The 15854-nt window shown below is 49.3% G+C and overlaps 2 protein-coding genes across 2 annotated transcripts; both read right to left on the bottom strand.

Moving 5' to 3' along the window:
- Positions 1-575: 575 nt before the first annotated feature.
- BP5553_04542 (uncharacterized protein) lies at positions 576-1628 on the bottom strand (the record flags this gene model as incomplete). Its single annotated transcript, XM_032013165.1, has 1 exon — positions 576-1628. The coding sequence occupies one exon, from the start codon at positions 1626-1628 to the stop codon at positions 576-578; it is 1053 nt and encodes a 350-aa protein (XP_031869765.1).
- Positions 1629-13413: 11785 nt separating this feature from the next.
- On the bottom strand, positions 13414-15246 carry BP5553_04543 (Uncharacterized protein; the record flags this gene model as incomplete). The annotated part of the gene is made up of 1 exon (XM_032013166.1): positions 13414-15246. One exon carries the CDS (start codon positions 15244-15246, stop codon positions 13414-13416), a length of 1833 nt encoding a protein of 610 aa, XP_031869766.1.
- Positions 15247-15854: the final 608 nt, after the last annotated feature.

Below are 15854 nucleotides of genomic sequence, written 5' to 3' on the forward strand. Positions count from 1 at the left end.
GCGTTTAATGTTCTATAGATATTTTCGTAAACAATATATCGCAGGATGCATCGAATATCTAGCAGCGACAGCAGTTCCATAAAAAGGCGATGTTTGCATCAAGGAAGTTGTGCTAGTAGACTCATTATCACTATAGTTAGTAAGCACTTGAGTTGCTTGGATAGAATCTGTCCTCGCTATCGTTCTGGATAGCATACTGATTGAGACTACAATTGTGGATTCTCACAGAAATATATTTCGAATGATTTGGTTTTAATTATAGGTCAGTGTCATATGGGTCTTAGTAATTCATTCCCACTTATATGCCAACGGGTTTAAAAGTTCATGGGGCAAAGATTCACCAGTGATTATGAAGCACAGCCATTGTCATCTATATTATTCCGTTATATACACACCATCGTCTAAATTGTTATGGGATAAAGCAACCGAAGTTTTGGAAAGTGAAAATGCAAGGTAAAATCTTCGAACGGTAATAATACTCTAACTATATTCTCGAGTCCAGGCAACTCCACATGATTATTGTATGCCGCTGGCGAGATCACCCTCCTTCCAGGCCTGTCATCCCCGCTTATCTCTCACCAGAGGGGTCTCCGCACACGTATCAATCTTCGAGCTGGAGAGGCGCTCGAGGTCATTACCTCAGTGGAGTTGAGGAAGTCTCCACATTGCCCGAAACCAGACACGCAGCCAGTTCCGCAGTGAAGAGGAGTATCACCGCAGTATCCGAATTTGGAGCAACATTTCCCGAATTTTGACCCTACACAGGTTTGCTTATTTTCTCCACACACCCCACTGGTAGAAACCTGGAGGCTGCTGTTCGCTGTACCGGTCCCGGATGTAATAGGAGCAGCTGCTGTAGCAGTTGAGCCCAATGAAGCCCCTGGTTTGGGACCTGATCCAGAAACAGGTGATCCTGCCGCTGCTGCCGCTTGACCACCAACTCCGCCTACTGGGGCACATGTTCCCGTGAAGGATCCCTTGTCGTCAGTTGTAGTCAGTTTGGTCGTTACATCAGCGTCTGGTCCTGGGTCTGGGAAGACGGCATCTTTTCCTTCGACCGTGGTGCATCCGTTGCCCAGATTGGCAAGGAACAGTGAAGGGCGGGAAGAGAAGGCGACTGCAGGTTTGGCTCCCGTTCCGGCTGCGATATTGACTGATGCGCAGTTCATATATATCTCTCGGTTTCCAACCTTATTGTACCAAACCCAGGCAAACATTGCTGGGCCTGTCTTGGCATCGGAGGGGAGCGTGAAGTCGAAGTTTTGCCCCGACGATAGCGGGCAAGAACCAATGTACGAATGAATCGTGGAGAAAGTTTTGGAGTCGTAGCTTAAAGCTATTTGGCATGAACCTCCGCCGTGTGGCGCTCCGCCGGTAACCGTAAAATTATATTTTTGACCAGCGGTCCAAGTTGCCACCGGGGCGCCTGCTCCTGTTGTATCGGCCATATCCGAACTGTAACCCTTGCACGGAAATTGGGCAGCTCCGCTGAGGGGAGTTGTCATGCTGTAGTCGACATTCTTTGCGTGGGGATTGTTGGATGCTCGAAAAGGCGCTGGATACGACAGTGCCATGTGTCCGTTGACTGATGAAATGGCCAGAGCGGCCATGAGTATTGTATGGATCATATTGAAGGTTTGGAATTTAGGAGTGTTGAGTGTTTTCCGATCGAATGTCTGATTTGCTTGCAGAAGTTCAGTCTGGAGAAGGAAGAGGAGATTGATATGCAGAAGAAGTGAAGCTCTCCAGGAGGTATATAAATCTAGTAACAAAGAATGTATTGTGAATGAACAGCTCGGTCAACGAGAACAATGGAAAAACAAAACCGTTGTTAAAAACAATAAAGAGCAGAAACAGGATGCACAGCATCAGTGATTATTTATTCACTTGAAAGAACCATGGAAAGATATAACCCACTGTTACCCACATATGATCACAGAATAAGCCCCAATAAACACTGAGTCACCTAGATAATGAAAGGCTTACAAAAGGTTTCAAACGGACAGGGACACCAATCCAATGGCCACGGAAGACAGACTGAGAAATTCTGTCTAGTCCATTCCCCGATGGACAAAATAACCAAACTCGCAACGACCATTGTGAACTGCATGAAACAAGACAAGTTTACTGCCAAGAATCCACTGCACTGATTGGAGGTCCCCGGAATGCATCGAAAGGCTGTCAGGGCATTATTGGATGCACTCGAAACATGATTCGGAGGTGATTTTCAGATGTTGGCGATCAGCGACTTATAATAGGGGATGGAGACGCCAAGGCTCGGTTGCTGGTGGTGGCTTCTCTGCCAATCGAGCTACCTGACACGACGTGTTCTGAAGCTTCAACGCGCAGGCCGACCTCGACGAAGCTTGACTTTAAGACTGCCGGAAGCCATTAACTGGGGACAGCTCAGTGCCCACTGTGCACGATGATCGCATATCCTGTCCTCAGCCGTTCACCGACATATAATTGAACGGAAGACATGATGAAAATCTCAGAGATCGCCTGTCACATTGCGAGGGATGTCGCGTAACGCGTAACGCGTAACTATCGTCAACCCCCTCACTGGCAGGGCCGACTCGCTAATTAACCAGAGAAGCCAACCTGCCTAAGGTACCTAAATCTCTCTTTCAGGCGCAGTGGGATATATCAATAATCTATGTTATGGCACTCTAATTAGCACCTACACGTGCCTAGGTACTCAAGGTAAGATAGCCGAGTTTTCGTTTCTCAGTTGGCAGACTTTGGGGGTTTCCTCCGTTGAATATACAGTAGTACGCAAAGGTGCGCTCGGGCTCTGGTATAGATATGGTCACCATGGCTGAAGAGCAATATTGCCAAACAACACACAGAGAGAGACCACGGCCTCCCTCGCCCCGTTCAAGTTGCTCCAGTAGCTCGCCCGTGTCAGCGACAGAGCCCCAACCCATATTCTAAATCAACTCTTCCAGCCGTTACAGAACCAATCTATCTCCTCCGCCCCCTCATTGGCAAGAGCAACGAGAGGAAGAGCTATCTGAAGCCTCCTGAGAGTCTGCTTCTGGCTCCGAGACTGGGGATGAATTTCCTAGGTGAATAAAGGTTTTTAGTGATCCTGTCTCCAATTATGATCCTGCTGCGAGGTCCCTAAGAGCAAGGGTATATACGGCGTCAGTTGAGACCAATCCCGGATCGTCTTCCGTGGAAAGACCTCCTTCAAACGCTAGCCCGAAGGGTCTGTGGAAGGCAATATGGACGGACGGCTTCATTGCGGACTCCCTGGCAAGTATCCTTTCTATCATCCTCCAGCAAAACCCCTCAGATTCAAAGTTTTGGCTATGCCGATGTATTATCTCTCTTGCCTTTTGTGGATCCCATAAACCCAGGTCCCAACATCACATATTCGTGCCCTGATAATTTACCCCGGGGTCTCATATTTGTTGGCTGTATTGGCTGGATGAACGCCGATGAGGTAGCACGGTATTTAATGATGGGTTATCGCGTTTGGGATAGTGATGGGCGCTGTTTGCATTTCACAAGATATGATAGTCTGAAGGGAACATGTCACTAGCTCAGTTAACGTTGTCGTACTCAGTATCTTTAGCACATCCCTGATTTGAATGTTCAAACTAGGCTGGGAATCTTTACACCGACGCTGTAGTTGATACAAGTGCGGATCACGACAAACCCCTACCTGTCACAAGAGTAATGCCCACCCTGGAGTATCAAAATGAGTGCATCAGAGATAATGGCCGAGGGAAAGAGCTGCCTCGAGATAGCGGGCATAGCCTAGAATTCATCCAGATATAGAAATGCTCGGTCATGCTATGCACCATCAAGTTGCTTCCCATGTGTTCCTTATGGTGGTAAAAGGCTGAACTCGCCGCTACTCGGAACAATTTCATCTGACGAAACTACAAATGCAATTACCTCCGGGTACCAGTGCTCTAAACTACGAATTAAGATGCGGTATCTATCAATCCAATATCCACCAACACGTCTTATTCTGGAAAGGATTAACTCTGAGGATCCGAAAGGTGTGGGTGGCCTTTCCGAACTATCCGCTTCCCTGGACTTTAAAGCACTTTTTGAGTGCGTACAATAACTAATGATTGCGTATCTAATCATGGTGGTGAATGTCGAAAGAAAAGGAAAAGATTAGAAATTGAGGCAGTCAAATGATACTCGTGGATGTCGAGAACATGTGTCTCGTGGGAGATGGATGGAGTCAACTTGCGATATGCCACATTTGACCTACATTTGGGGGAAGAAGCCAACCCTCAAAACCAGGGAAACTTTTCAAAGTCTCAAATTACCTAATTCGGTTATTAAGATGGGATATTCTCAACTGGTCCAAGACTCAGCAGCAGTTGTGTTGGGTCTTGGTTGGTAGTATCACTGGATTGATGCAGTGTGCATTATCCAGGACGATGAAGCACAAAAACTAATGCAGATCCAACGACGGGCCAACATCTATGGCTAATCCCATGTGACAATTGTGGCGCCAACTAGCACCGACACCACTTATCCACTCCCTGGTGTTTCCCAACCATTGCCTCAACTAATCGAAGTAGTCCATCGCATGCCTTTTAGCAGGCCACCTCTCGGGACTCTCTTCCAATACTCATAATCAGGTGTATGAATGCAGAGGTTGAACATTTTGAGAGCGCATGATCTCTCGTATATATATCTTTTCTTTGCTGGAAGGTAGGTATATTTTGAATTAGGGCGATGAGTCACTAGTGATTATGACTAAATATTCTCTCCTCAAGACCGTGATAGGTATGCTCATCCATTAAATCCACTCAAGGAGATGATGGAGATCCAAAGGTTTGCATGGACGCGCCGCCTACTTGATTAATTCTATCAAATCACATCTCAGTACAGCTGCGGAAACCTATCTTATCAATGAGATATTGAGAACGTATTCTTCAGCACCCAAGATATCATCTCCAGGTAACTTAGTTGGTCTCTTGCAGGAGGGCTACCTACTAGAGTCTTTGATTGGGTGCTGCTCTGTCTCCCACACGGCAATATTCCGAGGTTAAATGGGCCTTCAGCACAAATACCTCGTCTAAAGTCTCGCCACATTCGTGGACTTGGTTTGGACGCGCGGACTAAGTGTCATATGCGTGTTATACTTACCGTGGAAGCCGTTTTTTGATGAGATTCGTCCCCATGTTAAGACTTTCGTGATCAAATCCGCAAACGAGGGGTTGACGATTCGTCGACAGCCATCAAACATATAGCTTCAAGATACGTTAGAAGAGACCAAAGGACGCCAGTCAACAGGACCAGAGAAATCCGTTACGGATACATTACAACATCCCGATATCATCTCTAAGCAGATTCTAGAGTTCGAGGCCTAATCAACCCCGGCCCTATCCGAACACCCCTACAAGTTGTTCGGCTTGCCGATTGAGTAGTTAAACACCGGACCGAGTTATGGTATGTTACAGTGACACAGTTACCAATATTACAGAGCGTTATCAAGGATCTTCTCTCGAGCATATTGTAATAGCCACATGTGACATCCGGCAAGCATTCAGGGGCGGTCGGTTTGATAAGGAAAGGTTATTTGGAGAGAAGGATATGATGGATGTTATGCTAATTGTTTGGACATGGGAGAATGTAGAGCGACTGGCGGTGGGGAAGGTTTATGCTCAGGCTTGGGAGACGATTCGACCGAAGAATAATAAGCTTATTAGGTTATATTGAAAGTGTCTGTTGGTTGAGTTCAAGTATCTCTGGGCTTCATAATCCTATTTCCTTTAGATACTATAGGCGTAATCCTCCAGTTTCCATTACTTTCTCTTTCCCCTCATGATCCCCAAGTCCATGGCAGTGTTATCAACTTTTGGCGGAGTTGAATGACTAGGCGTATGGTACAAAGTTTCCACCTGTGATTAATTCCAATGGCTTGCTAGTTTGTGTCCAAGCTTAACAATGGGAAGTACAAACGTTGACTGGATTGTTTCAGGAATGGCACATGGGTAGAGGACAACGAGAGTGTTTAATATCGACATGCTTTGAATAGATAAGGGTGTATGACATAAGTCAGCTCTGATCTAGCGGCTCTCCAGGTGTTAACAAGTCATCTATAAGCTTGTGGATGCATAGTAGCTATCTATGGGCCTTGGGGTATGTTCTTGTTTTTTAGTGTTCATAGGTAGGGGTTGACAGCATCGGAGAACATGGTTGGCTGTTGTTAGTTTTTTAGGAATCAAATGTAACTACCTTCACTCTGTAAATGGACTTAAATGTAATAAAATCATTAAATATATGACTCTGGTCACTATAGAGAACCACAGCGGCATGCCAGAGTACAAGAAAAGAATGTCTTACCCCGAACAAAGCACACCTCTTCTCGGAGATCAGATCTAAGTACCCCATAGTCCTACCTGGATATCTCCGGCGCCATGACTAATTCTTGAGGATGAATATAATATTTCGGGATTCTAAGACATGCCCAGTGAAGTGGTGCCGTTTTCTAGACCGGCGATATCCACCGAGATCTCCTAAACTTATCAAGTAGTGCCCATGACTGGAGTTCCTCAGCCTTGTTTAAGAGAGATGCACCCCAGCTCAAGAATTCTAATATATTATGATTCCAGTATGTCACCACTGCATGCCTTACCACAGCGTACTACTTAATATATCGGATTTCCAGAGTGTGTGCTGTGGGCCAGTACCACTAGTACCGCAGCCATCCGACACATTTCCCCAATCTCCAATAGCATTGTCATATTCAGCGTTGTTCAGTCATTATTCGTACATCAATCTGTGTAGAACAAAAAATTTGTAATCTCATGCCCCTCCGTCAGGAGGTAGTCGAAAATGTTAATACAGCAGGCAGAGCAGTGTCAGCAGATCAATGTACTTAAAATCAAAAGTATCAAGCTATGCGGAAGGTCCGGGAATAATAGAACAAGCTACCGCATTCCGATAGTAGAAAAGGTATAGATATACCCATTCTGCTAAAAGTTCCAATACCATCCCAGGTGACCCATAACCAAGAGGGTTCAGATATCGAAGGAAGAGACTGATCACGGCCTAGGTTTAAATTACCATTTTGAGAGTCTATGGGTTGCTTCTGTTGCAGCGTAGCCACCTGGCGATGGCTTTGAACTTGCTAAGTGCAATGCTTTCCCGACATCCCTCGATCCTGTGGCAAAGCTAGCAACCAGTGCTCGATGGCGAGAAAGGGGTGTTACTCGCCCCTCCGTGGCAAAGATAGAGGAGCATGTAAAGCTTGCATGTGATGTGGTAATCTCTAGGAATCTCAAGACCTTCCCCACGGCTATCGGATTGGCAGCACAGCAGGAGAGGTTCTATTTCGTTGGTATTCCCAGATGGCCACATGTCAAGTCCTATCTTCAAGTTGTGGTTTGGGGAGCCCCACATTAATGAGAGCTCGGTATGTCCACGTAGGGCCCCTCACTAGACAGTCCGTTCGGTCAACTAAAGAAAAAGACTCATCCCGGGACACTCGGCAGGCAAAGTGACACAGGCTCGATAGGAAGCCGCAAACTCCCGGGACGGGTTAAACCCTTGATGAGGTCCCTTTGAAATTCGAGGTCCCTTACGACTACGCCACCGGCATCATTCAACGCTAGCTGGCAATCATCATACCAAATGCCTCGGGACATGGGTCTCAAAACACCCCATACACACAACAAAGAGATAAACTTTATTCGAAAAAGGTATTACTCGATTCGGGAGGAGCACCGTTGGGAAACCAATTCCCGAAACCAAGCATTTCGGAAGACTCCACCTGGGTACCTCGGTCCGTTTCTAGAAAAATTCTAGTGCCTACCCACAAGGCTTGTGCTAACCGAAATGCCACCGATCCAGTCGGGATAGCAGTATGTATGAGAAGAATTCCAGGCAGTAGTAAAGTGCTTCTATGCCCCACTCCGTCGGACGACGGGCTTCAAGGTTCTTGTATCGGCAGCGTACATAAAATATCTCATGGCGGGCAGCTGACTGACTCAAGACAACGGCGAATTGTTTTTCCTTTTCTTTTGCTACTTCTAACATCTGAGGGAGGGCAGGAAATGCTGTACAGGCAGAGCGGTGCAACTTGGACCAAGCAATTAATTGCGAATTGATTTTGTCTCTTTTTTTTTTAAAAAAAAATCCCATTTTAGGAACATGGATCTGTCGCAATATTCATGCGCTCTGCTTCGTTACGCTCAAATCGCGGTGAAAACTCAGAGCATCATCTGAAGCGTCTGCGCTGGAAGAGGCGGTCAGGCCCAGCCGGCTCTTCAGCCTTGTGATAGGCACTTCCTTTTCCCGGGAGGTATATTTTCCATGTATAGGGTAGTGTCTACTAGGCATGTGCAGATCCGCTGTCAGTGTCGAGACTCGTTGTCAAGTCTTTTGTTTCTGCAGAGGCGGATGTGAGGCGCTGATGATCCGACAAAGACACTTGACACATACCGCCCAACCATTGCCCGGCCTCAAGGTTCAATTCTCTCCTCACAAGACTCCTTGCTAGATGGAGTTGCTGCTGTACACTGGTACTGTACCAAGAGGTGGAACCGCCTTTCGACCTCAGCAGACTCAGCCTTTCCCAACCTCTCGGACATCAGGCTAAAAGGACCTTCGGTCTGGCGCTCCCACCCCGACACCCATCCTGGTGGGTATCCAAATTAAGAATTCATCAAGTCGTGCAGCCACGCGACCCAGCCTTATGAAGATCAACGCTCCAGCTGCACCCTCTTAATCTAGATGTAATATTCTAGAAAGGGGTACGCAGCGGGACACTGAGGCTGGAAAACAAGGTTGCAGAGGCTATTCTAAAGAGAAGGGACGAAAATAAAAAGGGCCGTATACATATATGAGGCCGCCAGGGATCTAGATGGACGTGTTACAGCCTTGCAATGACACGTGTAGTGTTGTGATGAGGATCTAGAACGAGAGTGTAGCGGTAGCCTTGTGGGGGCGGCGAAGTAGAGTCCTTGAGACTTGAGATGGGGAGGAAGATAAGATAGGGCCAGGAGGATGCGGGAATGTCTTGCGTAAGAGAAGAGCATAGACGGTGTCATGAATATGCTTTGCAGTAACATAGTAAGCTCGACTAACATGGAAGGAATGAATATCACAAAGAAAGACCCAAAAGAAATAATAAATAATAATCATTATTATTTCTCCAGCAAGCAACCATCGCAAGTTGCCCAATCACGACTCACCAAAGTGCTTTCTCACCGCCCTTTGTTATACAACCACCAGACCGCTATCAAGACTACTCAGGCCGAAAGAAATGCAAAGATATGTATGTATATGCATGTTCGGGGTACAAGCTTAAGGGTCTGTTTATTATTCATCATACTTAGACAAATAGTCAGCTCTATTCACAGCGCGTGGCAAGGCTGTTTGTGTTGGGGGCTCTCCCATCCATGCGGGCATTCCCACTACACCCTCTCTACTGCCGTGCAGCGGCGTTGGCGATTTCTCACCTCAGCTCCTGCGCTGGCACCAGCATCTTGTAACCTTAACCAGCATCTTTGCTATCGATACCGAATGATCAGGCCTGTAAATAGCTTCATGTCTCACAATATCTTTGAAGATGGAGTTCCCATCCCCAGCTCTCCAGATCCCCCGTCATGTTTACTTACCCCCGACGCACGAAACACCACCTCGACTACCACACCTGCGCATCCAACAATATCTTCATCTCCATCCCCCAGAGTTCATGTGGTCGCTCGCATCTCACCGTGCAGCGGTTTCTATTTGAGTTTGGATCCTGATCCTGATTGCAAATGATTGCAAATACACCAACACCAACACTCACACTCCTCCTTGCCACCTCCTAACCACAACGTTCATCCCATCCCATCCCGTCTCATCTGATCTAATCTGCGATGGTCCTATAGTACCAACCACCACCGCCCAGAGGTTTCCCCAACAGGATCAGGATGAGTATTATTACCCGGCCGTCGTCTTATCTTAATCCAGATACTCCACATCCTATCGAAACCCCTGCCCCGTGAGGACGGATGCGACGTCCGCGCAGATGACGAACAGATACAACCGGACAGCGGTCCGGCGCGCTGCGCTCCATCCCGTACGGCGTGGCACGTACTGGCAGATGCAGGTCAGAGCCGTCAGATTATCCCGAGATGGCCGTTGCTGTTGGTCCGCGGCACCGGCCACAACACCGGAGAGGCCACGAGTGTTGGAGATACCTGGCGGACACAGGTGATCCGGATGGATGTGGATTGCGGCGTCGGCAACAACCTCTTGCGGAACTGTAATGGCATGGGGATTAGGGTGTGGTATGGAGGTCAGAGCTGACGAGCGCCGGAGGGCTTAGGGCTTGGGGTGAAGGGATCCTTGAGGTAAGTTCTGTTTCCAGCTTCCGAGATATATATAAGAAGGGTTTGGTATAGGTCGGTTGCTCCCTAATGACTATAAAGGTATGGAAGCGAGGTTCGGAACGATGTCTCGGGGTCAAGTGACAAATATCCCATTGATTCCAAGTCGAGATCAGTCATTGGGCGGAGCGGGAGCGGGAGTGGGAGCGGGAAGAATTTAAATAAATAAATATCTTGATTGGATATTTTGAATATTCCCTTCCATTGCCTTCCATTGTCGGTTTAATCCTCGGTGTTCGAAATGTGGCACGCCGGAAAATGCCAGCTATCTGGTTGTGGTTAACCTCCTCAAGTCGCCTGCGCCAACACACCCAAGGGCTAACAAGATGGGACATGGCAAGATAATGAGACACTTTCAGCTTCTCTTGTTCCGGGTTCCAAACTTTACCTCCTCCTTGCATAATCTCCATTGCTGAGGATTGTTCCTTGGTCCTCCTTGGATTGCCGCCTAGCAGGCCTAGAATTCCTCTCTCTCCCTTTATTCCACAAAGGCACAAAGACAACACACAAAGGCCCATCACATGACAAACCCCATCATCCCCCCCACCGCGGGTACCGTAGAAAAAGTATATATACGTTCGTACGCCATTCCGCCTCTATGGCAGTCCCGACGAGTGTGGGAGAACATACCACCCAGCACCCAGGGTCACTCTCCCTCCCACGACATAGCATTCCCTAGCACAGCGTGGGATCATATTCTCGCCTCCGCCTCCGCCTCCACAATCACTGTTGCACCGTAGATTGGGATCTGTGTCCCGTGTCCGGTACTCCCCAGATGTACATGTACATGTGCTGCTGTGGGCTCCCCCCTTAGCGAGTAGTTCCTGCTGCCCTATAGATCCCGATGGCCGGGTACACATAGACTACTAGATCGCCAGCAACAAGGTGCGACGCAGGCAAACACATTCATTTTTCTGCAGCTGTACTTCGTACCTCGTACATAGGTAGCTTGATTGATCAATGGCGGGGGGCCCGCCACCAATATAGATCCAGGGGCAATCACAATTGCCATATGCGCAGCAAACCCCGTGGATGGACATCGATCTCCAAACTCGCTTCGTCACATCACAACAGGGGGAAAGCAAAACCGTCAACACAGCAAACACCACAATCACACATATCCATCCACCCCCACAGAAAAACGTAAGAGCACAACATACCTAGGTAGGAACCTTAGGTGCATGCCCTTCGCAAGAAGCCGCACCGTGAATTTTCCGGTATGCATTGCAACGTGAGATCCGGCGCACCTTTTCTCTCCCCAGCAGCTCCCTGTCCGTTCTAGCAAATACTACCAATACCACCACCACCAAGCCACCCCTCATCGCGTCCCCCCATAAAAGCAAACAGACACCGTGTAGCCAGCCCACGCGCGCGACAAGAGCACTCAAGGTAGCACCCGGAACCCCCATCCGCCACAGGGAATTGGGAACTCTCCGTATCTCCCCCCCTTCTCTCGCTCTCTCCGGTATCTGTCCCTGATGTACAACCCCATGGGGGGGGGATTCGGGACGGCGCTGACACTTCATCACTCACTCATCCATCCGTCCTCCCATGAAACAGAGTCAGCCAAGGCCAGTCAGCACCAGCACCAAAGCTATTCCCTCGTCCTTCGTCCTACCACGTACAACCCACCCTCATCCCATTTCCCATTTCCTATCCTCTCCTCACATCCACATCACATCACGGAAAATGCCCAAACCAGACCCGTGCCAGATCACCCATCCATAAGCAGTGGCTATCACACCGAATAAGCCCTCCCTCGCTATGCAAGCCCCAAATAGGAAATCGGGTGCCAGCGATCAGCGAAATCCCCAAGCCCAGCAGCGTTACCATTATGTTTTTGCGTAGCCTTATTTCCCGGATGGGAATGTCAAGCCGGTCCCGCAGTCATGGTGGTGGTGACGGTGGTGGTGCAAAATGTGATATTGTTGATGCCTTATACTGCTGCGGCTTTGCCCTTTCATCTTGGCTGTGGTCGGAAGATGCCCATTCATTGCCTTGCGAGCCCGGCTGGTGGGTGTCGTCTGTCCGTTTGCTGGATGGATGGCGAGGATGGGTATCACAAGGTCTACGGTATGTGGTCAGATGCGTCGCCAATCGCCACACCGACGACGTATATTGCGATTCCGAATCTCACTGGTAATTATACGAAGTAGCTGCTAGGGGTTTCAAGTCACAATTTCCACTTGTTTAATCAATCATCGAGGAGTAAGCTATTTTTTGTTCTGAACACACTTTTTTTGTCATTAAAATAAGGTAGGAGGCTAAGCTAAGGCAGTAATGGCCATTTCTCCTATGCGCTTGCGCTCACTTTCATAGCCTTGAGGCTTGCCATATCTTCTTCCATCTCGCTGAGCTAGATCCCTATATTGATCTGCTCGCAGCTCACTTCACTATCGTAACACACACCATGTACAGCAGCTAGCCCCCCGCATCAGGCTAAGAAAGCAAGCAAGAAAACACCAATCCCATCCATGGTATCATCCGGGAAAACGCCGAGTAATCTGATCACCAGCGCCAAACTCATGTATGAGGCCAGCCAGGTATCGTAAAATCAAAGTAGAACACATCTCTCTCTCATCTCAAAATAAAAAGTCTCTTTTTTCTTTCCAAGCCTTCAGTGCCTCGTGCGTCAATTTTCTCCCCAGGGGAGGAAAAGAGCGACCCGGACCAATCGGACCAATAAACGCCGCCGATGTTATAGGCCGTTCCACGCGCAATGCAATGAATATTTTCACAAGAATAGGAAATCGCTGAAAAGCAAATGATGCCGCTGTAGTTAAAAGCAAAGGGCAGTCTCCATGCCAATGCTAAACCAGTTCCGTGTCCGCACGCCCGGGTTCCATGCCAGAAACCCCGAGACGATGAATGCTAATGGCTGTGAAGCCGATGTAGGCTGTATATGTACCTTCCTTCCGTGTCTGTCGAAATGTACAGGATACTGTAATGCCACAACGTATATGTTTGTGTGCTGAGGTCAAAACCCTAATGCGCAAGAGTCCGATGTCTTGTCGAATTACAATTATGCGACTTATAAAAGGCGAGGTGTTGATATCTACCATCCCTTGGAATGGTATTCGCCCAATCCGTTGCCGAAATATTGGTTCCAGCTCGCGTTGACTGCATCGCCTTCTTTGGTGTGCATATAGAGCTTGTCCGGGTACTGCTTGAGGTTCGCGACGTCCTGTGTGGTGTGTCGGCGTTGGAGGACGGCGTTGGCAGTTTGTGACTTCTGTCGATGTTCCCAAACCAAATGCTGGCGGAGGCTGACAGTAAGCTCGTCATTGATCATCTTGCGACGGGTTGTTCGGGGCGAGAGAGCTTGCTGGGGAGCCATTGCGGGTGTGGGCCTGTTAATTGGCTGTGCTGTTGATCGAGGGACCTCTGGGATGGGTTTTAGCCCCTTCTTCATCATCATCAGGCCTTGGTCGTCAGAATCTGGAGACGCAGCTAGGGATGGGCCGTTGGGAGAGGTTGTTCGGGATCTCTGGAAGGCAGGTGTTGATTGTGAATTTGCGGCCGCCTGAGCAAGCGCGTTGGCCCTGTCGTTTTGGTGGAGCATGGTGGTGATGAGAGAACGGCGCGATGTCAGGTTTGGTCTGGAGTCCACTCGCTGGAAGAAGGTCTTCTCATCAATACTTGGGTTTCCACTATCCTCAACAGAGTCCTCCCAGTCAGATGAATCGTCATCATCATCGATGGCGCTCTCATCAATGTCGTCCTCATCGTCGGTCTCGAAGACGTCGTCGTCCACGGCCTGTTCCTCCTGGATGGTCTTGGTCGCAACACTCTCCTTGAACGATGCCTGCTTCTTGTGGGCGTTGGGCAATGGGCCTTTCGTCATGTTCTGTGGTAATGAGCTCTCATCTTCGTTGGATGATCCGCCGAAGGAGAACATCGCGGCCTTCTTCTTTGGTGGCAGCTGGACATGGGTTTCTAATGAGTTGGCCTGTTCACTCAGCGAGTCCTCAGCCGATGATCCTCCTAGTGAGAACATGCCGGGCTTCTTCGATAGTCGTCCTTTTGAAGGCGTAGCAGGGGCGATGTCGGTTACTGGAGTGGACGCCGCCGCAGGAAGGGGAACAGATCTAAACGAGGAGCTAACATGTGAAGGTGAGAAACCCCTGACAATGCTGGTAGTGCTCCGTTCAGAGGTGCCACTGGCTGAGTCGAGAGTAGGTGGCGAAGAGTGGCCGGAACACGAATCCGATGTCAGGGACCCGCTTTCTACCGCCGGAGCGGCACTTGACAGCGTGGATGCTGCCGGCTGCTGTTGGGCTAGGACCTTCGCGACAGGAGCAGCCAGGTATGAATGGACGCTTGCGGCGAGTGGTTCCAGGACCTTTTCCTCCTTGATGCTGATCATCATCTTCTTGAGATCATCCGGGGTAATATGCCTCTCACGGCCGCGACTCCTGCTGTTGGCGGAATCCAGGCCTTGGGGTTGGAAGGTGGGGATATCGAGGGCGGCGGGGTTTGATTCTGGGCTGCTCTCCGTATCGAATTCGATCGCCTCTTCGTCGGCTAATGAGTCGAGGCTGCCTGAGAGACTGGGGAGATCTGAGGATTCGGAGCGGGCTGAACTTCTTGCGGGACGGGAGATGGAGGGGGTGGTCGCGTTGGCCTGTGAAACTGGGTCGCAGCAGAAGGTCTCGCGGTTCCATAACCTCCAGCTGAGGTTTTCTAATCGGCGTCCTTGCTCTAATGATTCTGAGCATCTGGAGAAGACTGGGTATGTGGTGTTAGTATAGGGACGCGAAACGGGCACGTTCTCAGAGCGATGCTCACCTGACCACATGCTGAAGAGATTCTCAACATTGCGGGTGTCGACCTTGTGGATAAGACCCACGTCGACGGTCAGGACCGGTGCCTCTAATCTGGCGGGCATGGTTTATTGATCTGCTCGATTGCACGAGCGGCTACTGTTTCGAAGACACAACTGCTGTGGGATGCTCGCGGGCGAGTCGCGAAGCGGGCGCTGGGAATGGGTTGTGGGAAGGTGAGGCTGGCGGATCGGATATGACGAGATCGCAACAGATTCTGTGCTATTGCAATCGACACTCGGCGGCGACATGCAGTGAACTGCAGAGGGGAGGACGATATGCGTGGCGGTAGTACAGCGCAGGAGGGGGGATGCTGCTGAAAGGAGTTGAGTGAGTTGAGTTGAGTTGAGTTGAACGGTGAAGGGATAGATAGCAGTCGAGGATGTGGATCGGGGAGTGTCGGTGGTGGTGGTGGTGGTGGGCAGCAGAAGACAGAAGAGGATATTTTCCCTGCAGACGCGGTGGATATGTATGTGGATGTCGATGTGGATTGAGGTGAATGTGAATGTGGATGTATACTGGTACTAGTAGTCGGGGAGGGATGGGATGGGATGGATGGGATGGATGGGATGGGTTGGGATGGGATGGGTTTGGTGGGCACCCAAAGAGTGCTTGGGTCCAGAAGCAGGGGTGGGGTGGAGGGTGGGAGAGAGGGCGTGGGCGTGGGCGTAGG

Source organism: Venustampulla echinocandica, assembly GCF_003357145.1.
Source record: "Venustampulla echinocandica strain BP 5553 chromosome Unknown scaffold_2, whole genome shotgun sequence".
In the NCBI taxonomy this organism is placed as follows: Eukaryota; Fungi; Ascomycota; class Leotiomycetes; order Helotiales; family Pleuroascaceae; genus Venustampulla; species Venustampulla echinocandica.